The sequence below is a fragment of the Ascaphus truei genome, chromosome 4 (assembly GCF_040206685.1).
Source record: "Ascaphus truei isolate aAscTru1 chromosome 4, aAscTru1.hap1, whole genome shotgun sequence".
NCBI lineage: Eukaryota > Metazoa > Chordata > Amphibia > Anura > Ascaphidae > Ascaphus > Ascaphus truei.
In genome coordinates, this window is record NC_134486.1 from 106,454,876 (window position 1) to 106,479,800 (window position 24,925).

The 24,925-nt window shown below is 42.7% G+C and overlaps 1 protein-coding gene and 1 long non-coding RNA gene across 2 annotated transcripts in view; one reads left to right on the forward strand and one right to left on the reverse strand.

Annotated features, from left to right (window-relative positions):
- The window catches only part of MERTK (MER proto-oncogene, tyrosine kinase), a 121,129-nt gene extending 107,354 nt beyond the window's left edge, over window positions 1–13,775 (reverse strand). The window contains exons 1-2 of the mRNA XM_075596351.1: window positions 12,846–13,775; window positions 2,602–2,980 (exon numbers count right to left, since the gene is read on the reverse strand). Coding sequence (XP_075452466.1) covers window positions 2,602–2,980; window positions 12,846–12,927 — 461 coding nt within the window. The 5' untranslated portion in view covers window positions 12,928–13,775. The remainder of the gene's footprint in view (window positions 1–2,601; window positions 2,981–12,845) is intronic.
- LOC142492996 (uncharacterized) lies at window positions 673–20,659 on the forward strand. Its single transcript, XR_012800949.1, has 3 exons — window positions 673–1,030; window positions 2,732–2,822; window positions 20,049–20,659. It is a non-coding gene; the product is annotated as an uncharacterized LOC142492996 (long non-coding RNA).
- The last annotated feature ends 4,266 nt before the right edge of the window (window positions 20,660–24,925 follow it).

Consider the following 24,925-nt stretch of genomic DNA (forward strand, 5'->3'; position numbering starts at 1 on the left):
TCCTTAGACTGAAATGGTGCCAGTCTGGGCACTATCGCATGGAAGCTATCACTAAAGTCAAAGGTAGTTTCTGTGCAGCAGTGACCCACAGTCAGCACTATGGCAGTTTAATGAATAACCCCATTAGTTTGCCAATTGGACCTATAACCGCAAGACAGACTGAATTTATTCTGCTTTTCTTTATCATTCTTTCTCAAAGCATTCTAGGTTTTGTCTATTATCTGTTCTATTGACTAAAGAGAAACATAAAACCTTAACTGGACCCACTTTTCTCAACCACCTACTTGGCAACCCTATTCCATGCCACTGTATAATGTATACTAGCCCCGGTATTGTATTGGCATTTGCTTGTCTGTTACCATCATAATTCAGTTTGGAAGACAGAGGCCGGCTTTTGATCTCCATCACATAGCTGATATGGAGTTATCTGGCACATATTACACACACACAAAATGAAAAAGAAGAAAGAGAAGACTCCTCCTTGACTGCACTTCCATCCCATCCATGTAAATCTATATATAATAAAAGTGAATCTTGTGAGTCTGGTGCTAGATGCGGCGAATCTGATTGGTCCTCAGCCTCTGGCCAATCAGATTGGTGCCTCTATGACGTCACCCAACTGCCACTCTCTTCTCCTCACACACACAGACAGAGACACACAGAGACACAGAGACAGACACCCACACACCCACACACCCCCATCACCCTGCACCGGCTGCCGGACGGAGGGGAAGCGCGGCCCTCACCCTCGCCGCCCTGCACCGGCTCCTGGACGGAGGGAAAGCTCGGCGCGGCCCTCACCCTCGCCGCCCTGCACCGGCTCCAGGACGGAGGGGAAGCGCGGCGCTGCGCTCCTGCCCCAGTCGCCATCTCCAGCCTCCTCCCCCCTCGCACCCAACGAGGAACGGAGGGGAAGCGCAGCGCGGCCCTCCTGCCCCAGCCTGCCACTCTTGCCCCCCGCATGCCACGGAGATATCAGAGCCAGGAGGGGAACCATCTGCCGCCAGGAACCACTACCCACCCGGTCAAGGTAAGTCTCCCACCCACCCAGTCAGTCAGTCACTCACCCACCCACTCAGTCAAAGTCACCCACTCAGTCAAAGTCACACACTCAGTCAGTCACCAACCCACCCACTCACTCAGTCAAAGTCACGCACGCAGTCACTCACTGACCCAGTCACGATCCCACCCACCCAGTCACCAACCCACCCACTCAGTCACCCATCGGAGATGTGAACTGGGGGGGGACGGGGACAGAGTTGTGAACAGGGGAGGTGACAGAGCTGTGAAGGGGGGGGGGCTATTGCTGTGAACGGGGGAGAAAGAGAGGGGGGAGACAGTGGAAGGGAGAGAGAGAGAGAGAGAGGGGGAGCCAGAACATTAAATCCCGGGCAGCGCCGGGTATATCAGCTAGTTTATATTAATACGTAACCTTTGTTATGTACAGGTAACAATACAAGATCACCCTAGTCAAGAAAGAATTTGATAAAAACCAATGAAGAGCTGTGACTAATTATTAGCAGACTCACTATCACAATTAATACTTTTCTTACATTAAAATTCTCCTAATTGCTCTATGGTTCTCCTCTACATAGTCATAATTGTCCATACCAATAAGGTTATCGTTCCCACAACATTTTTTGTTGCCAAAATTGCATGCAAAGTGTCAACAACTACTGTACCTGTTACTGACAACCCTTGCTTATATGCACATGAAAGTTTCCCCCAGTTATAAATACCAAGTTCATACGGGATTAAGAGACTCAGCCACTGGTAAGTGTTTTACAGAAAGTTCAGCACAGTATCCTCTTAATGGAATACAAATTAAAACACTTTGTCTCCTAATTGATGTTACAGGGTTGTAATGAGTTTAAATGTTACTATACACTGAGCTACTCACCAGAGAAGAGGTGTCTGCGGGGTAAACCCCATCAGTCACTAAGGAGAGTTCTACATGAGGATTACCACAACCATATGGCCTTGCAGAGTTTTATATGAAATATTGTGTATGATATATTTCTTTGCTCGGTTACCGTGACCGCTGTTGTATTAAAAACCACGATTCATTGGCTGATTATAAATTCTCTAGCGAGCCAGACTAGCACTCAAATAGTAAACCTCAATTCTATCATTGCAAACAGAGACAGGAAGTGGTGAAGTAAATTGGGAAATGTGGGAGTTGGGATAGTAGAGAGGAAAAAAGGAGAACAAGAGGTAGTAGTTTTCCCATGTTAAAAACCAAGGATACTTCCTAATCGTGCTGGGTATATATAACACAGTCATTAGTTGCATTGCTCTTCTTACTCTTATTGTTTATACAGCGGGTTAGAAAAAGATGTACAGTAATAACGCATGGCCTCTCATGTACACAATCCTTCACTTTCTCAATCCAGAGCCCTATGATGCCATTTAAATAGACCACAGACCGACGCGCGTTTCGCGTGGTGAGATTGCAGACGAGGAGTCGTCTTTTCTTTTTTTTTAACTTAAAATGACTCCCCCTTGCACCACCCTGTACTATATTAGGCTGTAGCAAGAGCTTATTTTTCATCATTGCGGCAGATGTTACCAGCTGTACACAAAAATGAGCACAAGTCTTACCTGCAAGAAGACAGCATAGTTGTCATTTCACTGTCTAGGATCTCAAAAGACTGCATGGCAATGCGCTCTGAAGATGGCAGCAACATCTCATCCTTCCACCAGGTAATTTGTTCTCCATTCTCAATGCTAGGAACCACAATGGAACAATTGAACTTGACATCCTTATGTTCGGAGAGAGCAATATTAGCCACTGTAGGGTTGAACCTGATCCGCTGAGAGAGGTGAGTTGGTGCTACGTCTGGAACACTTGTGCTGTCTATGTAACGACGTATTCGTTCGTGAGCACTCAGCTTCTCAAAATAAATCCTTTCCCTGGGTGGTAGTAATGCTCGGAAAGCAGGGGGTACTGCCGCTCTTTCACCGGGTATGTCATTGTCCTCTGCAAACAGCAAAGAAAATATGGTTACAATATTTGCTTTTCTACTACAACAAAAGGAAACATATGTTGTGGCATTAAGAAGTAGAAACTAATAGTGGCATTCATTAAAGCTGCAGTTCAGTCTTTTTTTATTTTATTTTTTTTATTTATTTTTTTACTTCAATAGTGTCATGTGTGCAATCTCTAATTACCTAAAGAACTGTATAGCTGCAGGTCAATTCGTTCTCCATGTATTGATAGGCGAAATTTGGTGACATCATTAGAGCTGGCATATGTTTATATTCTGCCTCTGTCACTCAGTGGAAGCTCATGAATATTCATGAGCATTCCTGCACTGACATGTGCTAGAGGGAGGGCAGGGCTGACAAATGGGTGTGCCAGGGCTTGTGACAGGACATGAAGGGGCAGTGCCTTAGCACATGGCTGTTAAAATAGAATACAAGAAAATTGGTCTTTCAAAGTTATTTTTTTAAAAACAGAAAATGCTAAAAGTATTTTTTCTTACTACAGAACTGATTTATTAAAAAAAACACACATGCAGGATATTGACTGAACTGCAGCTTTAAAGCCTAGGCACGCTACATTTTCATACATCACTCCTTTACGTGCTATTGGATAAGTCTGCAACACATTTCTTGGCAATGTTTTACCAACCCCACCTACAGTAAAGGGCTAAGAAAAGTATGGTTGAAATATTGTTGCAGGTTTCCATTAAAGCAGCAGTCTGCACTGGTCGCCATTTTTAGTTCGAGGCCTCCTCTTTTGTTTCCAGCACTGTTTTTAATCTGATGCTACATTCAAGAGATATAAGTGATCAGGAATTTTTTTTAACACTACAACATCTTTATTTTTATACGGAACAGGACAGGCTCAGGAAGAACATACTAACTCAGGGGTGTGCAAACTCTTCTCCCCGCTGCTTGCTCTCAACCCCTGCTCGGCTCCATGGCAACGCGACGTCACGTGACCCAGCAGCGGCATTTGACACCGGGTTGCCATGGCGACGAGTCGCTGGCAAGTTAACGTAAGTAAAGTTACAGAGACCTCGTGCGATCTCCGGCATTTAATTTAAATGCCTTCAGGGAAGCGCGGGGTCTCTATGACAGCCATGCCCCCCCAGTTTGCGCACCCCTGTACTAACTCATATGGGCTTCTGGAGGATTGCTACTTTAATTAACAGATGTACTGTAGCAGACTTTATAACCTACTGAGATAACACACAAAATAACACAATAATAAAACACAAGTGTTATCTCCTTGACCATTGTTTTTAATACTTAAAAAAAATGCACCAACATTACCGCCACACATGTCATTAAAAAACATTGCTCATAAACTCGACAACACAGCTTTCATAATTATTTCCAATACTTTTTTTAAAAAGCGCAAATCTCAAAGACTTGACCAGGAAACATATCATCAGGGATGGAAGTTTCCCGGGCGGGTGCACTGCGACCGTCCGCTTAGGGCGTAGTGCAGGGGGAGAAAGAGGAGACCAGAGGCATGAGAGGGCCGGGGGCTGGAACGGTTAGAGAGCTCCAGGACTCTGCCTCCCTGCTCTCAACCGGGTCAGTGTAAGGGGGAGTGGGTTCAGTGTGCTGCTGTGTGTAAGCATGCTATGTGTCAGTGAGAGTGTGAGAGTGTCAGTGAGTGTCATTGTCTAATTGTGAGGGTGTTAGTGTGAGTGAGTGTGTTAGTGTGAGTGAGTGTGTCAGTGTGAGAGAGTGTGCCAGTGTGAGAGTGTGAGTGTGTTCGTGTGAGTGAATGTGCCAGTGGAAGAGTGAGTGTGTCAATGTAAGTCTGTCTGAGTCTGTGTGCCACAGATACACACTGATACACACACTTTGACATACAAGGTCCCAACGGGGGAAGCAGAATTTTTAGGAGCCAAAGTTGAGTGGGGGGGGGGGGGGGGAAGGGTTGGGGTTTAATACCTTAACTGCAATACACCGCTCAAAAAAACTTTGGCGCCGAAATTGTTTAGCTGGCTCCTAAAACTTTAACACTTTGTTCACCCCTGTTTATCCCAATCATTACTTTAACTTTTTTTTTTCCTATGTGGGATTGCACTTTAAAATTGCTATAGTGCCAATCATGGCATTATCGCATTGAAACTCCTATTAACTTCAATGGGACTTTCTGTGAGTTAGTGCCCCCAATCATCCCTGTAATGTCTCTCTTAAAGGGACACTCCCAACTACTGCAGGACAAAAGACAACATAATAGCGGTGGAATGTTAAATAGGTCAGATCTAGGTGATTAATGCTTTCAGGCAAATCTAAGTATTTTTAGATCATTTGTTGAACTTTTACTGTTCATCTACTCTCTTTACATGATAAATCCTCAATCCTCAAATCTACTGGTAATTTGTTCCTTCTGTTCTGCGCAAAATAATTATGAAACCACCACTAGTCAACCAGATAAACACAAGTAGCTTATACACTGAATCAGAGGACCAGAAGAAAAACAGTCATGTTTCACAGGATACCAGTCAAAGTGATACTTTAAATGTAATTGAGTGTTTCTAATGAAGCAGGTTACATTGACACACTGGCTTTTTTTCCTTTTCCTTTTTGGTTCCCTTTTGAAAAGGAGCAATCCATGCAATATCGTGTGTGTTTGTGTGTGTGTCTCTCTGTGTCTGTGTGTGTGTGTGTGTGTGTGTCTGTGTGTGTCTGTGTGTGTCTGTGTGTGTCTGTGTGTGTCTGTGTGTGTCTGTGTGTGTCTCTGTGTGTCTCTGTGTCTCTGTGTCTCTGTGTCTCTGTGTCTCTGTGTCTCTGTGTCTCTGTGTCTCTGTGTGTGTGTGTCTCTGTGTGTGTGTGTCTCAGTGTGTGTGTGTGTGTGTGTGTCTCTGTGTCTCAGTGTGTGTGTGTGTGTGTGTCTCTGTGTCTGTGTGTTTTCTTTTTTAAATAAGTCAGTTCTGTAGTATTAGAAAATAATTACTACTTTTTTTATTCAGCTCTTAATGCCATTTTCTTTATGAGTTTTAATATGCTGAACATGCTTGCTTTCTATAGCAGGTTTTTGCACACTTCCTCTGCAGTGCAAATTTTTTTGCAACACTTTCCTGTTTGTGCTAATTTGTTGCCAATATCCCCAGCAGTTTGAGATGCAAACTGCAATAATAGATGTTACCTTAGTAATATTAGTATACATTGTAGCTGCTAAGTTACACTGAAGGATTGATTGAAACTGAAAGGTAACCATTTAGTGAACCCTGGGAAGTAGGATCTTTGCTGATCGATCACAGGAGAAAAAAAACAATGTTTTTTGGGGGGGGGTTTTTAAATGCCACACAGACTGCCTCCTTAAGCCAAAACCCTAAAGCAAACAAGCAGATATATGCAGGTGCTTCAGGATAAACAGAAAGGTGTTTTGGTACATCTGCCAAACTTCCCTGAGAACTGCTTTATATCACTTATACGCCGCAGTAGCCTGTCCACGGTTTGTACACTGGTTAATGGCAAAAATATTCTCAACGTTGTAAATATTAAAATACTTAAGAAGACAGAACAGGCCTGCAGATGTTTATTTTCATTATACCAAGGAAAGAAATGGAGATGAACGTGTAATTTTCAACTATGTCATATTCGCTACACGAAGTATAAAAAAATAACTGAGAAGGGGTCAATGTATCAGTTCTGGGGCAAAATAACTGCACCATAGTAATGAAAGAAAACAAAGCCCATTAAAATCAATGGGATTTTTGTCTTTGATACAAATGATGTAGTTTTTTTTTTTTTTGCTCTATTCTTGCCTTGATACATAAAACCCTAAAAGCAGCAGTTTTTGCTGATGCCATTTTTTTTTTTGCATTTTATGTTTTTAATTACTTTAAAGCAGCAATACATAATACATTCAAAATCCTTTTCTTTTGCAAATCAGTTGTGTAGTATAAGATAATACAAGAACCTATTTGTTTTATTCCTGCCCACCCTTTAAGCCCTTTTTAATGAGTTTTAATGTATTAATCTTACATTCAAAATCCTATGTTTTTTTTTTTTAATACATCAGTTGTTTTGTACAGGTAGTCCTTGCTATCCAACGTTTCACTTTACAATGAATGGCATATCCAACGCTTTACAATGCAACCCTATGGGCCGTTTTTTGCCGCTGGAATGCGTTATCCAACGCTCACCGCCACTGATTAACATGGGACTCACTTTACAACGGTTTCACTTTCCAACGCTACTTCCGGAACGGATTCCGTTGGAAAACCGAGGACTGCCTGTATAAGATAATACTTACTGCATTTTTTTTACTCCCCCAATTCTTTATGCACTTTTTCATGATTGTTAATGTATTTCGCTTCCTCGGGTTTCTATAGCAACCTTTTAGAAAGGCACAGCACTCCTCTTTTGAAATAGGCGGCCATAGTTAATGATCCCAGGGAAAGCGGCATCTTTACCGATCGATCACGGGAGAACAGATCGATCGGCAGCTTAGGCAGACCAATTTACTTAAAGCTAAGCCACGGCTGCATCTATTAAAACAATTTTCACAAAAGGCAAACTGTATCGCCACTTAAAGAGATCTCTACTTGCCCAACAAGTTCTCCCAAGCGCCCTATAGGCGATTAAAGGTTACCATGGTAACCGCAAAAGTAGGGACTTATAATGTAGCTACCACGTCAGTAGGCCCTGGGATGGCCAGAACCTATGCTGTAGTAGTTATGTCTCAAGGTCGCCTAAAAGGTTAAACATGGAAGACAAGCATGTCGCTGTGCTCAAAAACCTGATCTACAGCTGTAAGAAAACAGTATTGTAATAGAAATCTAAGTCGCGGCATTTGTGGTTTATTGAACATTAAATGCATTGTTTGGATAACCGCAAAGTCAAGAGCAAAAGAAATATCCACAGTTGTAACAAGCCGGCTTTTTACAGTAACATACCTAATTAGATACAGTTAATCATTTGTAAAAGCCTGTGTAGATAGGACATGCACTATGTGTGCTGGTGTGAATTTTACATTACAAATATAGACATAAAATGTGTATTTGTGTATTTTGATTAAAATCTACAAGCTTTTTTTTTTTTTTTCTTAGTTATAATTTCTTTACAAAAACAGTGAATGGAAATCAAATGGATTATTAAATGAATATAAGTTTTTATATATATATATATATATATATATATATATATAACAAAAAGCAGCAGCCAGCACTCCAAGCAACAAATGTAAAGTCAAGGTGCATGCTCCATAGAAATCAATATAGAAACCCTGTCTTCCCATAAGATAAGGCACAAAAGCAGCAACACTCAGATAAGCAAAAAGACATGTATTAGCAGTGACAAAACAGCACACTATAAACCCAACGTTTCTCTTATGGGAAGACAGGGTTTATATATATATATATATATATATATATATATATATATATATATATATATATATATATATATATATATATATATATATATATATATATATATATATATATATACCCACCATAACCTTAATAGTCGTGGTGATTACCTACTCTTATCTCATTTGAGCAAATGTCAGTAAGCCAACCTCACACTGATGATACCCATCAAGGTTGAAACATGTCTGTGAGTGGGTTAACTGACTTTGCATCTCCCAAGTCCTTGCTTAAAAGCTGTGTTTAAAGCAGCATGCATTGACTAAGGGTTGCTCATGTAATGTGAGCATGAGATGAAAAGTGGCACTGTGTGCTGAACCCCGTTCATTTGAGCTCCAGGGACCCTCTGCTTCCAGAGATACTCAACTCCAAAGGGGGTATGGTGTCACGTGGGCCAATAGGAAGCTGCACCGGATGACATCACGACTTCCTATTGGCCTGCAGGGCGCAGGAGCTTTGAAAAGTGGCCATTACGTGATCCTTGCTAGCGAACACCCCTTACGGAGGTAAGTATCTCAAGAAGCAGGGGATCCGCACAGCTGAAATTAACGGGGTTCAGCTCCGGATGCCCCCTGCTTCAATCCTATGTTAAAAAAAAACCATTTCCATTTGCCTGCTTGGATTGCCTCTTTAAGTCTATGTAATAAGTAACAAACTTCTTGATGTAGGGCAAAGGTGATGTTTGTTTCTTTCATAGATTAAGGTAATTGCTGATGTCAGTGTAAGGCTAAATTCCCGCTAGCGCTGATCGGGCGGCGCTTGCGGAGGAGGCTTACGTATATAAATATATGTAAGTCCCTGCTCACGCAGTGCGTGCGGTGCTCGCGTGCATGCACACTCAGCCACGATCGGCGCTTAGCAAAAGAAAAAATCTATACTTACCTGCGCGCTGAACTACCCGCATTGACCCCCCCGCGCGCACGTACAAGCCGGACACCCGGCACTCATGCTTGGAGCGCTCTCCAAGCATGAGCGTGCTCAGCGCCAGTGGGGACTTAGCCTAAATCATCATCCAAGAATAAATCATCATCCAAGAATAAATCATCATCCAAGAATAGTATCTTGACAAAACAGATGCAAAAATAAAAGTTTTCTTTAAACAATGTATCATTGTAATTGTCTTCCTTGGAAAGTTTCAGTCTCCCTTATACGCAGCAGTCTGTGCTGATCGACATTTTTTTTGTTTTTAAATGTGATGCTCTGTTCAGAAGATGTAAGTATTTGATATATTACGTGTCTGGGGGGGATAACAGCAAAGCTAAGTTTAAACTAAATAAAAGTGGTGAAAAGTCTGGACCAACAATTCACTTGTGTGTATATAACAGTTGTCATGCGGTCTGATTACACAAGAAATAAGGAAAGGATTATAAACAGCACCAATAGATTTTGTTATTATAACATTTTAAAAACTTGTGTATTAAAAATATTTTTGAAGTAGTCTCAATCATCTATATTAAACCCATTAAACATGTGGCCATTAGTTCACTTTAGTCCTAGGAGGGGTTATCCCTTTAATTTCGTTAACCCCTTGAGTGTCAGAGAAGCTTGCAACACAAAGGTATCTGAAATAAATGCTCCTAACAGACAGTTATTATATAAGTCACAGGGCAAAAGATGCCCCTAAACAGCAAACGGAAACATATACCGTTATCCAATGGTTACCCAATGTCCCATACAGTATAGGATGGCTACACATCCCTCATCCCCAGTGGATCCCCAGTCTTTCTACATAACTTTAAAAGAATTTATACAATAGCCGTGCTAGAAACAGAGAAAGGCCAAGATACTTTCTAGAATAAACCTCCTTTTCTTTTAAAATAAAGAGTAACAATAAGTATGTAATTTTATTATACATGTGTGTGTGTATATATATATATATATATATATATATATATATATATATATATATATATATATATATATGTATGTATGTATGTATATGTATGTGTGTGTGTATATATATATATATATATATATATATATATATATATATGTAGAGGTATCAGTACCGTGTTAGCCGAGCTTCAATAATCAAAAAATAAATAGATGATACCGTTCTGTGGCTAACGAAATGCTTTTATTTGTGCGAGCTTTCGAGATACACTGATCTCTTCTTCCGGCGATGTTACAATGAATGAAGCAAGGATAACTTAAAAACAGTGTCTCTTGGAATGTTATCTGTGCTTCTCCTTCCCCCGGTGTGGATGTGTTTTATGGCTAGAGGTGTCAAAGGGTAACTGAAAGCAAGTGAAGAAAGATTGTGTATGTGTATCAGTGTGAATAAAAATGAATGGAGAGCCCACAGTATAAACAGTGCTCTACACAAGGTGTGTGTGGAGTGAGAGGGATATAAATGGTGTGGGTGGCCTAAACAGAAATCGAAATTTTATGAGTCATTACTGACACTAGCGAACTCTCTTCCCATGAGCGCTAAAGGCCATGTCTGTACATACTGTGCTATATGTATGCACACACAGCTGTCTCTCACACATACTAATACTCCTTATTTTTCCATCCATATACACCAATAGGGACCACATAGTATCCACACACACTTTTAGTTGTGCTACAAACTCTCACATTTCCACACCCACCCACACCATTTATATCCCTCTCACTCCACACACACCTTGTGTAGAGCACTGTTTATACTGTGGGCTCTCCATTCATTTTTATTCACACTGATACACATACACAATCTTTCTTCACTTGCTTTCAGTTACCCTTTGACACCTCTAGCCATAAAACACATCCACACCGGGGGAAGGAGAAGCACAGATAACATTCCAGGAGACACTGTTTTTAAGTTATCCTTGCTTCATTCATTGTAACATCGCCGGAAGAAGAGATCAGTGTATCTCGAAAGCTCGCACAAATAAAAGCATTTCGTTAGCCACAGAACGGTATCATCTATTTATTTTTTGATTATATATATATATATATATATATATATATATATATATATATATATATATATATAATGTGTATATTACCAGATGATGGTCCAGTAAGGAGAGACAGCACACACGGGTAGAAAATGCAAAAAGTGTATTAAAACACAAAAACCAACGTTTCGGTTCCTGCAAACGGAACCTTCCTCAGGGTCATCCTTCATGAACAGTGCACGAGCATGAATAGTTCTGGGCAAGGGGAACTGATGAAATCACTTGACGTGAAGAAACGCGTAGGGTGTGCACTGTGCTGCTAGTGTGAGCGCAATTATCTGTTACCTAGTACTGGACTCTAACTCGCTGATAACTTCATTCACGCGACTCCATTGCCTCTTCCTGCCTTGCCCGGTACTATACATCCTCATGCACTGTTCATGAGGGATGACAATAGCGGCTACATAGCTCCCTGAGTTCCTGCTGGACAGAAGCTCAGAGGAGTGTGGAACTGACGCCATCACAAGGCATATGATCGCAGGAGATGAGTATCCAGTCACTGGTGCATGAGTATTATCTCATAACACGCTCTCTAATATCTGTTGTTTGTGAGTTTTTATTGGTTAGATTTTTGGGAATATTAAATGTCTATTTTGAACTTATTGCACTGGGATCAGGCGCTTTCCCATATATATATATATATATATATATATATATATATATATATATATATATATATATAATGTGTGTGTGTGTGTGTGTGTGTGTGTATTCCCTTGTGCCAAAGCCTTGTGTCAAACAGGTCTGCAACTCTGTCTTTCCCCATTATCTCCTAGCCATACAGTGCTCCCACTGCAGCCAGGGATTCTGGATAATGAGATATAAGAGACACATTCTGAAGTCAATCTCACAGAGATAAGACTGAGCACCTATACCATGTCTTTAGTTATACAGATACCAGGGGAACATACATTTCACCTTAGAGGACCCACCACTGTTATGCAACTTCTAAGATATCAGGTAAACATGCTGACATTTATCTCACACACATTCATAAAGAAAGAAAACACACTAAATATGAAGTAAGAAATGATTAGAACATACTGTACTACATGGTGGTAAACACAATACTACATGCACAAAAACTGCGTAACTCAGATCAACCCAATGTATCAAAATAGCTCAGCTGCAAAACTGGAAGAAACATGGAGAAAAACACTGAACCAGGTTATCAGAACAAAAAGACAAACAATTGCCTCCTAAATAAGAGACCCTTGTTGGTGACAAGTCTGATGACATTTATTTTACAGTTTATTGTGTGGGAGACTTTGATCCATTCCCACCCTAAACTTTCTTCAATGTAATCCAAATCCCCCTTTACATACAGTACGATATACGTGGTCTCTAACATGGAAATCTCACCAATAAGTGAATAAACCTGTTGAAAGCCATGAAACTGGGTGTCCAGTCCTCCCCCACTTGTTGCTTACTTGCTACCCTATCATTTACATCTACCCCCTGACTGTATACAGCCTCATTATGGAGTATTGGAAATACTACCTAGCAAGACACATCTGGAAGAAATCTTTGCTCTTGCCCTTTGTGACATGGGACTTACCTACTCCAGAGACCAGATGGTGTAACAGCAGGATAAAGAAATGCCAGCACAGGTCTGCTTGCATAATGTATCCCCACTGCATTTCTCCAGCAAGGATCCAGGACAGTGACCAGCCAAGGGACAGTGCCAATGGGGCACAGGACACGCACAGAGATGCAAGAAGCAGCACAGATGTAATTATCAAGTAGCAGAACCAGAGATTAGCTAGAACAGAGACTAGGAGATTGATAGAAAGTGCAAGGCAGCCGCAGACCGAATATAGGGAAAGTAACAGTTACACAAGGGGACAATCTTAAATCCTAAAGGAAACTCACAACAGGACCATGGACCCAATATACTGTATGTAAGTGCCAGCAATGCACAAAACAATACCAGGTACTATATCATACAGGAAAATCACAGCACACAAATTAATATCATATCCAATGCTGAAATGTCACAGCAACATACAAATTAATGTCAGATTCAATGCAAGAAAGTCGCAGCAATACACAAACTAATGTTAGATCCAATGCCGAAAAGTCACTGAAACACAAGTTAATGTCAGATGGAATGCAGGAAAGTCACAAGAGCACACAGGAAAAGCGCAGGTAATTTACAGCAAGACACTAGACAGCCGCATATGCAATCACAGCAAAGTGCAGAACAGTCACAAATGCAGCACACTCACACAGGTCCCATACAAAACAAGAGCTTCAGCAACTCCAGCAGACATGGCTTTCCAGGCGCACAAAACCATCACTACGCGCCCTCCAGGCGATCTTTGTTATTCTTAATATTATTCCAGTGATTGCAGCTTCTGTTGTTTGGGTTCATACAATGACATAGCTCTGCTCACTGCAACAGCAATCCCAGTGCTGCAGAATGTGTGAGCAGCTCCTGTGACGTTGCACGCTGCAGCCTCTTCTTGTGCCAGTGAAAGCTACACACACACACCAGCCTCAGCAACAGAGAGGTGGAGTTTGCAGCTGGGGGAGGAGGCCTCAGTCTGACCTGCTTGAAAGTGGACGTGTGTGTGTGCGTGTGTGTGTGCGTGTGTGTGTGTGTGTTTATTTATTTTATTTTTCAGCACCACAAGTGTGCTTGGGAATTGAGCACTGGCGTTGAGCTGCCTTTTTGAGATGTATAATTATACCTTATATTTTTGTTGTACTTTGCAGCAAAATTGCAATTCCAATTTGACCTTACTTTAGCCTTACTAAATACATTAATTTGTGGGGCTTGAGACATTCCTGCAACCAACCAACCCCCTCTCCACCAACAACCCAGGTAGCCCCCCTGCTAATGTATCTGATCTTGGAATGCAGCAGGCAAAAAGTAAAGAAGGTTTAGTATCACAGTTCCTTACACTTACTGGTGAACGGGACGTACACTGCAATATTTATTTCACTGTAGAAGAGCACTATAGTTCTAACACGTAACATAATTAACATCCAAATACACTGTGAACTATGTAATTGAAACGTTTGTAGCTTTCGAACCATAAACAAAAAAACAAAAAAAGAGTTACTTTGATTGAGACTCTGAGGTCCTACAGTACTTCAATATGCAGTGAAATCAATTGCCCATCATGTGCAAAATCTCCGCTCCGTGGGACTAAAATCTTCTCCGGCATAGGGGAACGGATTGAACAGAATGTGCTAGATCAGGGGTGCGCAAACTGGGGGGCAAGGGGGACGCTAGATTTTCTGGGGGGGAAGCAATTATAGAGGTCCCACACTCTCCCCCCAGGCATTTAAATTAAATGCCGAGGGAACGCTCAAGGCCTCTATAAGGCCGAGTTCATAGAAGGACAGGCCGCGCTGAGACGTGCGGACGCTCAGCGCTGAGCCCCTGCATCCTCAATGAGGATGCCTTGAGAGGGGGCTCAAGCGAGCGTCCGCAGGCGTGCTGAGGCTTTGGAATTTTCAGCCGACAGCCAAGCTGTTTTTCAGCGCGCTATCGGCTGAAAACATCCAATCAGCCTGAAGCAGCCGTGACGTTGACGTCAATGCGTCGCAGGCGATTGGCCCAGCGACGTCACTGCCCCGCCTCCAACCACCTCCCCCCCCCCCGGCTCCCTTCGCGCACGCTGGCTCGCCTGCAAGTCCATGGAATCGCGCAGATTTCAGCAGGCGAGCCTCAGCGTCAGCGCGGCTCGGAACTCCTCACCCCTCTATGGCCCCAGCCTAACACACTTCCCTTCCAGCGACGCGTCGTCATTGTAACCCGGCGTCAAATGACAATGGCAATGTGATGTCACATGACGTGATGTCACATGACCCTGTGTGTCATTTGAGGCCGGGGCCAAGCAGGGGAGGGCGCTAGATGCCGAGGAGAGCAGGCAGGGGTGCGCACGAGGAAAAGTTTGCGCACCACTGTGCTAAATCAAGAGAAAATAAATCAAGAATTTGAGAATGAAATTCAAATAAAGCACCAGGAGATGCACCAAAAGCAGCATCATTCTATAGCAAAAAAAGTGGCTTTAACCAAGATCATCAATATTACAAGATTTAGTTGCTCTTTTGCGCTATTTGCCAAATTACTTACCTGGCCTTATAGATTGTAAGCTCCTTGAGGCAGGGCCTATTCAAACACATTGCAGGCCTATCCTACCTCTCCTAACCCAATTTTAATATTGCCTGTAAAGGTTACATACGCCCATAATCATATCTCTATCTGTCCATGAAATGTCTGTGAATTGAATATATAACCTCTGTTGTTCATGTAATGCAGTGATTCCCAACCAGGGTTCCGTGGGGTTCCAGATACGGACTGGCCGCCCGCACTCACTGTGACGGCTTTCCTGGCTTTCCCCCTCAACCTTTCCCGAGCCCGCTCACCCCCACCCCGCTCACATGGCTCACCACCCCGCTCTCAGGTCAGGACTGCAGGAGCGCGCTCTAGCAGTGCGGCACTTCCAGTGCCTGCAAGAGCGCATGCGTGCAGGCCTGCCTGCTCTGGCTGCTGCCTCCTGCCGCTGCATCCTCCTGCCCTCCGCCGCCACCACATCCTCCTGGCCCCCGCTGCCTCCTCCGCCGGCAACCGCAGGGCAGGATACCAGCTTCTCCTCCCGCCTGAGGTAGGCATATGGGGGGGAGGGGAAAATCGCCAGCAGCAGCGCACCCACCGGTAACCAGCAAACTCTCCTGCACGAGTCCATGTTTCTCAGCTGACAGGCAAATGCGACCGGGGAGAGAAAGACTTCCGCGTCATGCGAGGGCTGGGATCTGTAATCCCCGCCCCCTGCACTTGCCGTACTCCCCTCCCCCTGCGCTTGCCGTACTCCAGTGACTGTCCCTGTGCACCCTGGGAGAGGAGATGTGCGGCTGTGATCACACGGAGGGTCAGAGGGGAACCTCAGAGAATCGAAGCACACTTAAAAATATGCAGATTTTTTCTTGCAGTATTAATTAGAAATAAAAAAATTGAACTATTTTCCCCCTTTTATATTCCTTCAAAAGGAGGAAGAAATGGTCACTGATAAAAATGTACAAATGTACCTGCAGATATTTACAGGTAGCAGAAAAATAAATAAATATTGTAGGCAGCAAGTAGATTGTAGATATCAAAAGGAACAAATCTACATTTAAATCCAATACAGTTACTAGAACTTAGAATTTTCATAAATACAACAAAAGTTCCCAGCACTCAAAAAATGAAGAAAAAGAACAAAGTATGTCCAACAATCATGTATTTTACTGATAGAATCACTCCAATAAGGATGGATGATACAAAAGGATGAATAACATTGCCCTCCTCCGATGCTGCAAAACATAAACAAGAATAACAAAAGCCAATGTAATGTCCCCTAACCCCTTAATCACCTTAGCAGTCATTAACCGCTACAGTCATTAAGGGGTTAACCCACCCTCCCCCACTACCCCCCCCCCACCCCGTGAAGCCTAACCATCCTCACCCACTGTCACGGTAGCTAGTGATAGGTTATAATAATACACACCAAAATATCTGGGTTGAATTGAACACGACTTAGATATAATAAATATAGTATATTCCTTAAAGAAGGTGAACACACAAGATATATAAATAACAGACAAGAATTAGCACTTACTTAACGGTTGGACAAGAAAGCAATCAGGATACAGGATTGGCAATTCCTTCCACAATACAGGTTCAGATGAAGACATCACGAAAAGACACGAAGATAATGAACATAGGACTGACACTGGTTTATATTTTATTCCAGTCCTATACCTTATCATTGAGTGCAGGTCATTGGAGAACAATTACCTGCACCCAATCTCTCCTTGCCACCTCACCTGAGGGGCACCGTAATACCTGCCCACTCGGTGGGTATTATTCTAATCAGGGGCTTATTTCCCTAGGCCCCTGCCCACAAGCCTGGCGCCTGAATGTCTACTTGGGCCAGGAAACCCTTTGTCACACCCTAGGGTGTGAATTACAACACTTAACGTCAAGTACCCATGTCCTGCTTTCCTTTGTGCTCGCATACACAAGCAGGTTGGGGGAGTCTTTGATCAGGGGTTTATTGTAGACCACTTGTCTCCCTCCCTGAGCATTACTATACCATATGGGCTCAGAGTTTTTATACCAGACCCAAAATACAATTCATGCTTTAATATCTTCACATATTAAAATAATCCGTTCTGTGGGTCTGAGCGGGCTGAAATTTACCAGGTCCTCATGCCGGAGGATCTTTGCAATAGTGGCCAAGTTTCAGCCTCCCACGACCCCCAGAACCGGAGATACAAAAAACAAGTTAAAATCTCCCATTAACTTTAATGCAGGATTCTCCGCCACAAGCTAAAATAATCTCTGCTTTTCACTCTCCCATTGAAATCAACGGGCTCCGTCGCTATAGGCTTTCAATGGAGCAACTCCGCCGTTGAAGTCAATGGGTTCCGCCGCTATAGTCTTTCAATGGAGCAATTCCGCCATTGAAGTCTATGGGCTCCACCGCTATAGACTTTCAATGGAGCAACTCCGTCATTGAAGTCTATAGGAAAACCACAATTTTTCACATTGGCCCATACTCCGTCTGGTTGTTCGGAGAGGGCTGGAAATGGCCATGCAGTCATGCCGGAACGGTGACTACATGCGACCCAAATCCCAGCCCTCTGGTCCTCACAGAACCGGAGATATGGGCTTACCCATTTTACCCTTTCGGACTTAGCCGTTTTAAAGCCACGCGGCTTTTCCCCCATTGGAATCAATATGGCCGGCGCCGCCATAGGCAATGCGTGGGCCGGCGCCACCATAGGATTCAATGGGTCCTCCGCTCCGCCATTAGAGTCAATGGCGCGACCCTCGTGGCGAGCTCGACCCTTTACGGGGGTCCCTCATTCTTGGACCCGGTGGTGGTCGTGTGTGGGGGTTCCTAGGGGCTAGGGGCAAAAATAATTTTATTTCTGGGTGCCCCAGAACCTAAGTTTCCCACGCCAATTGTGATTGAACTTGACCGGGTAGTGATCAAAGCTCTTTTTCAGATAATGTTTCCGCTCTTGTGGTCTGCGGTTTGGATGGCTGCCAACCCGTTCCTGGAGGTCGGCGTCGAGGAATCCCCATTGAAATGAATGGCTCCATTGACTTACAATGAGGAACCGCCGCTCCTCCTCTCAGGCGCCACCTACAGGTCTTCTACCGAAACAGGACCAAATCACCGGAATCTCCATAAGGTTGCATTGGGCTGCAATGGCGACCTATGGAGAGCTGCAAAATGGTGCCTGAAAAGGCAGGAAAATGGAACAAAGGGCTATAAACACTGAATTAACCTTAACCCTTTCCCTCCCGCATCAACCCCAGTGTATGTGTTGGTGCAAACACTGGAATGGGAACAATACACATTTACAGGGGAATATATATTTGGTTGCTGAAGCAGGGTAAAAACACATTACTGGACCGCAGTCCAGTAAACCCCTTGCTTCCCAAGTGAGAGCAGGGGGTGGCCAAATGGGGTGTAACCCCTTTAATACCGGGCCAAACCCCCTCTCCCATGACACCCACTACCCAGGTGGGAGGCCTATCCACATACCCTTGGGGCCAATAACCCCTTCCCCCACCCCCAGTACCCACAATAAAAACAATACACAGCCCCACAATAAACATCATTATATTTATTACATACATAACCCACCCCCTGTGCCCCCCCCCCATAAATACATGATTTATTATTTTACATACAGGGTTAATACCCCAGGCCCACGGGAGTCCCTGGTGGCCCTGACGGGTGTCCGTAAGTCTCACAGTGGCCCAGCAAAAGGTTTCAAACAGGGTCTGGAGGCCTACGGGTGGTCCCCGCCAGGCACTGTGGTCTCCCAGGTGGTCTCCGTGGGTCACCGTGGGCCACAATGGGGTCTCCACGGGTAGGCCCGCGGTGTCTGGGGGGCCTCGGGTGGTTCCCACGGGGGTCTGGGGGCCCTCGGGTGGTCCCTACGGGTCTGCAGTGCCCCCACAGATGGGGCCACCGGTTCTTCCCCGCAGGTGTCCCCCGTGGACACGCCAGCCTGGTACCCGTGAGCATCCGAGGAGACCTCAGGTGGTCTCCAGTGGTCCCCGCAGACCTAAGGAACCAACCCTGTATGTAAAAAAAATTAAAGCTGCATTGCAGCACTTTTACGAACAAATATTTTATTGTGCTGTTTTGTTTTTTTATAACCAATTTTATTGGTTTTGTTTTAAGGCAAAAATTGACAAATCATACATCGTATATCTAACCAGTCACATTCCAATATACATCAGGTAACATAAATAACCGTTGTTTCATGCACTGTTGGGTAATTTGCTGCTCATTGTAAATAGAGCATCTGAAAATAAAATAGGGGAAAGGGACGGAAGGGGGAGGAAAAGGGGAAGAGGAGGATAAGGGAATGGGGGGGGGTCCGCCTCCTCGCCATCTCCCAACTGGTATAGAAGCCACAACATTAAAAGGTTTCTTCAAAGGCTACATGAACAGACATGTATATTCTAGATTGCAAGCTCCTTGGGGCAAATACCTCCTTCCTGTTGTCAAAGTTTGTTTTAACCTATTTCTACTCTTTTGTCTTACAATGTTATTGTCCTCCCTGCCACATTGTACTGCGCTGCAGAATATGTCAGTGCCATTCAAATATAATAAGAATCATTTTAATAGCCAGTGGGGAGGGGTGTACTGAATCTTTATTCACTACATCACATTGTCATGTTTTTGTATTTAAATCCTAATTGTATCATATATTTGTTTTCCTTTCACCCTTCTCATTTCAGTGCTTCCTGAACTCTTGAGCGGTGTAACACAAAACCAATGGAATTTACAGTGCAGCACATTTTTTTCCATGATGAATAGATCTGTCTACTAGATATTTTGATGCCGATCTCTTTAGAGGCCATTGTTTTTCTCCATTAGGGAAGTTGCATCACGAATACACATTGTAAATTGAAGCCCAAAAAATGATAAAAGCACTTTTTTGTTTGTCATAGCAGCAATCCCACCGAAATCTATATATTTTTTAACATCATTGCAATCTGGAGATTCTTCTGTAGTGAAACCACCAAAGTATAATTACCAGTGTTCTCCAAGGTCATTGAAATGGCCATCCAATAAGAAGCTGCAATCAGTAATGGGAGTGCTTATTTAAATGATAACGTTATAAGACTTACGCACCAATCTCTCAAAACGTATGTGAAAAATAAAGGAACCAAGATCTCCACACACACACACACACTTCACACACACACACACACACACACACACACACACACACACACACACACACACACACACACACACACACACACACACCTTTCATTAGCTGAAAGTTCAGAGGAGAAATCAGTACAATCGATTCTCCAGGCTTTAATAGGTACAAAACATGAAAAAAAAAAGAGTAAAGAAAACGTGTATGAAATACTATATGTATGGTACGTATTCAAACTAAACATAATGAAATATAATATTGTACATACTGTACTAATTATGCTGGAGTAACGGCAACCAGATAGGTTCTTGTTTTCATATCTGATGGTCTTCCCCAATCATTTCCAATTTTGGGAGAAGAAATTCAGGTCTAATTGAAAATGTTGTTGAGATGAAAATACCCTGGAACTTCTTGATCTCTAGGTCATTATAGGGGGTTGGTAGACACATGCCAAGTTGCAGACAGCTTTCCCAAGGCCGAGGATTAGTTTGCGGACCCCTGGTCTAACCATGTATTTTTCTTGTATATATGGTGTCACGATGACATCAACTTTTATCAACACATTTATATTTATGGGTATTTGATTGAACAGAACAAGTTGCAAAATAAATTGTGATTTAATTTCCTTAATAGACAAACACACGACATCTGCAGAATACACTTAAAACACACTCACTGGGATCAGGAAATGAAATAAATTGTCCTTGGAATGAAAGAAATTGTCCTTTGCTTGCCAGTGCAAGAAATGCAGCCTTGGTTTTAAAAGTCCTGTGGTTATGTGCTTGTTAACCCCTTCACTCCTGGACTGGTTGCTGCTGTACTGGAACAAAGTCTTGCATCTTTACATCATGGATTAAAATTCAGGAATCACACTGGGAAATACCTGGGAAGCCACAGTTATAGACTGGCCAAAGCTATCTTTAACATGTGGATCCAATCCCCTCGTGGGAACAAAAATACCACGAATAGCCAAGTGACCCACAGTTCATAAGACCGGTCAAAAGGGCTGTCCGGTGGGCAGGGTGCATGGGTCAGGCTGACGCCCATGCCACTTAGCATACCTGGGCTACACCCATTTCTTGGGGCCAATGTGTCTGGTCTCTGACTTAGAGGTGTCACTAGCCTGACATCTGCTGTGCATCAGTATGCCAGTATTATATACATTATGGGCCTCTGGGTACTGTCATAATTGACACTCTTTTAGACAGGGGGACTCTAAATCTGTGGGAGCCTTTTGAGGCTCCATCATAAAAATAATTACAACCCTTTCAGGCTTGGTCATAAAAATACCGAAGCTCATTCACCCATATCACAGCTGGATGTCCAAGTAATTCCTGCTTAGACTTACAAAAAAAATACCTCCTGCCTTACATTTAAGATCTTCTATCATGTGTTGGTTAGAGGGTATGGCAAGCAATGCATCTTGTCTTTTACCCTCGCAGACAGGGAATGGCCTGCACATGGGGAATAAAAATGGCGGGGACAGGGCAACAACAGTAATGCATGGTAAATCAGATATTAACCCTTTCCTCCCCGTCACATAGGGCAATTATTCCTGTTCAAAGATTGACCTGGAACAAACTGACGTTGTAATGTGATTTTGACACTTAGAACCCATAGCATACCCTTTATTCAAGATTTTGTAAATATGTGTTTTTAAAGCCTCTCAATCAAATACATTTGTGTTCCCATGTGCACGACACTGATAATTAAGGCTACTCATATCAGAACCAATAACTATATGTAGCCATGTATCCTCTTGGGTAATAATCTGCCCTGCCTAAACACATAAACCCTGTTACCAGCGCAGACAGTGTTAGGGTTAATCCGGGTTTTCCCCTGCAGTGAGAAGCTCCCTTGAGTGACAGGTGGGAGGTGGGCCTAATGCCTGTGTACTTCCCTATCCGGGTTCAGACCTAGGACCCTTCTCCTGGATACAAAAGGGGTACCACAGCCTAATGTGTGGTTCATTCCTGGTGTTCTGTGGAGCTGAAAGTGTGGAGCCAGGGTTCTGGACACCTTCCTTCCCCTCCCTCATGGGAGTGGGGCAACTACCTCTTATTCCACCAGGGAATAGGGGAGCTAAGGATAGACCTTTAGGGCCTCAAGCCCTGGGGGTTGAGTCCAGGGACCATCCTAAGAAGTGTACCGGTTGTATGCTGTATTCTGTTGGAAGAATATAGACCAGTTGCTGTTTTATATACTCCTGCCTGAGACTTCAGTTAATCAGGGGGAGCACAAGAGGGTTCTCCGAAGGGACTGCACCCAGTTCTACTGGAGCCTGCTGGAGATGGAGCCGCTGCACCGAGTGAAGAGCTAAGAATATTCCTAAACCCTGTCCTGTCTTCCCCACTACCTTCGGCGGACACTCAGTATCCTGTAAGCCTAGCAGGTGAGCAGCACAACAACACTCGGTAACAGCGAAATTTCCCAGAGGGTGGGGGAACACCAGCTACATATATGTTATTATTATTATATTTTTTTAAAGACGTGGTTTAGAAATGCGATTTGCAATAGAGAATAAGGTTTTTTTAACACATTTAATACCGCGACTTCTGAACATGCTATACCGGTTCGGAGCTACGAGAATAGGCCCTCATGAGTATAATCTACGTCCATACTTTGTTTTATTTATCTCCTTTTTACACAACCCTGTTCCCTTTTGGTTCTAAAATCACAATGTTTTCCCTATTATGTTAATATGAGTTCAACCGTATACATTTTTCGTACTCTACTCTAACAGAAAAATATGATACCTGCTAAACAGGTTTAGCAGTTACCACTACTCTTAATGAACAGTTCTGCTCTCTCTGTCTCTCTCTCAATTCTGTGTTCACCGCTGCATACAGTACCATACAGTATAGCGCTGTTAAGCACTTGGGAGAAAGTCCTATATGAAATTGTTATTATTATATCCATTTCTGTTTTATAGTAAAGTTTTGAATACATCTTTCTAAAATATGGTCCTAAGAGATTTACCCCAACATTTCATTTGTTTTGTATTGGGCACTAAAAAACTATTATTATTAAGCAAATGATTAACCAGTGATCACAACTGACGGCTACCTGTACATAAACAGAGTAGACCCCAGCTGTAAATGTACCAGTATGTTAAACCCATGCCAGGAGTGGGGGAACTATTTTTTTCGGTGGGAATGATGTACAGTATATACAAAATCAGTAGCATACATACATTGCCGAAATATAAAAATATATAAACCCAGCGGTGATGAAAATAAACATTCCAAAAGTGTGATAATGCAGGTCCATTGTATATAATTCCAAATGATTTAGTCTGCAACAGGTTTCTTGCAGTTCCTTTCTTTATTCTTCTAGAGGCAGTAACCAATAAGCTTCAGGCAGTACAGGTAACACCGGTTACAAATGGAGAACAGTGCTTTGAGGTAACAGAAACTATTCCCAAACAGACATCCTATAGTTAATTCCTACGTAAAGATTAACCAATTCATGGCTTTGTTAGTATGTAGCAATGATACAATTAAACAATAACATATTCTTCTCCATGGAAATGTCTTATCAGAAGCCTGGGCATACAGACCGTATTCTTATCTAAACCTTGGAGATGTTTTCTGTACCAACTCGTGTTCCATAAACAATTAAATGTGTTTCTTTCTCACATCCCACAATCTTTCTTACACGATGAAACTAACATTACAAAATAGTCTAGGGAAACAAAATGGATTATAGCAAACAAGACAATATTTTGAATGGCATAAGTCAAATAGAGTCCATAAGGGATCCTGAGTCACAGAAATTCATCTTCAGTGGGTTGCAGGACCACCACACGCTTAGTTCCAGCCACCGTGACCCATCTTGATAAAGAGGTGGTAGCTCTTCAAATCTATGATTCCACTCCTGCAGGCCGCACTTTTGTCTGGACGCTGTGTTGACATTGTGTACAGTAATTAGTTTACATATTTATATTGTAAAGTGATAAATAATATTCTATTGTTACATACAAATGAAGTAACAATAATAATAAAAATAATAATTATTATACTACACTTTTATTGCTATTATACGATAGTATCTCCCTAATAACCAGGTGAATTCATTGTAATACGCTCTCCAATTTTCACATGAAGATCAGATGATACAAGCAGGATTTGTATTCTGTTATAAATACAGGAACATGTTGTTGTCAACACAACATACAAAAAGAAGCTACAACTGTACAAAGACATGGTAGAACATGGCCAGAACAACAGCAAGCCATCTGAAGCTGGTATGCTCATGGTATTTCATGGTAAATAAAATCATGCAGTATCTGTTTGCTGCGGCAAAAAATCAGGAGTGCAAATCAGTCCAGGCGTATATGAAAGAATAAATCACAAATATAGTGCAACACAGTATATGACATACGTGCAGTGATAAATAAATGATAAGAAAAGCACTCACATGGCACATGAGTGTTTGAAGCGGTGT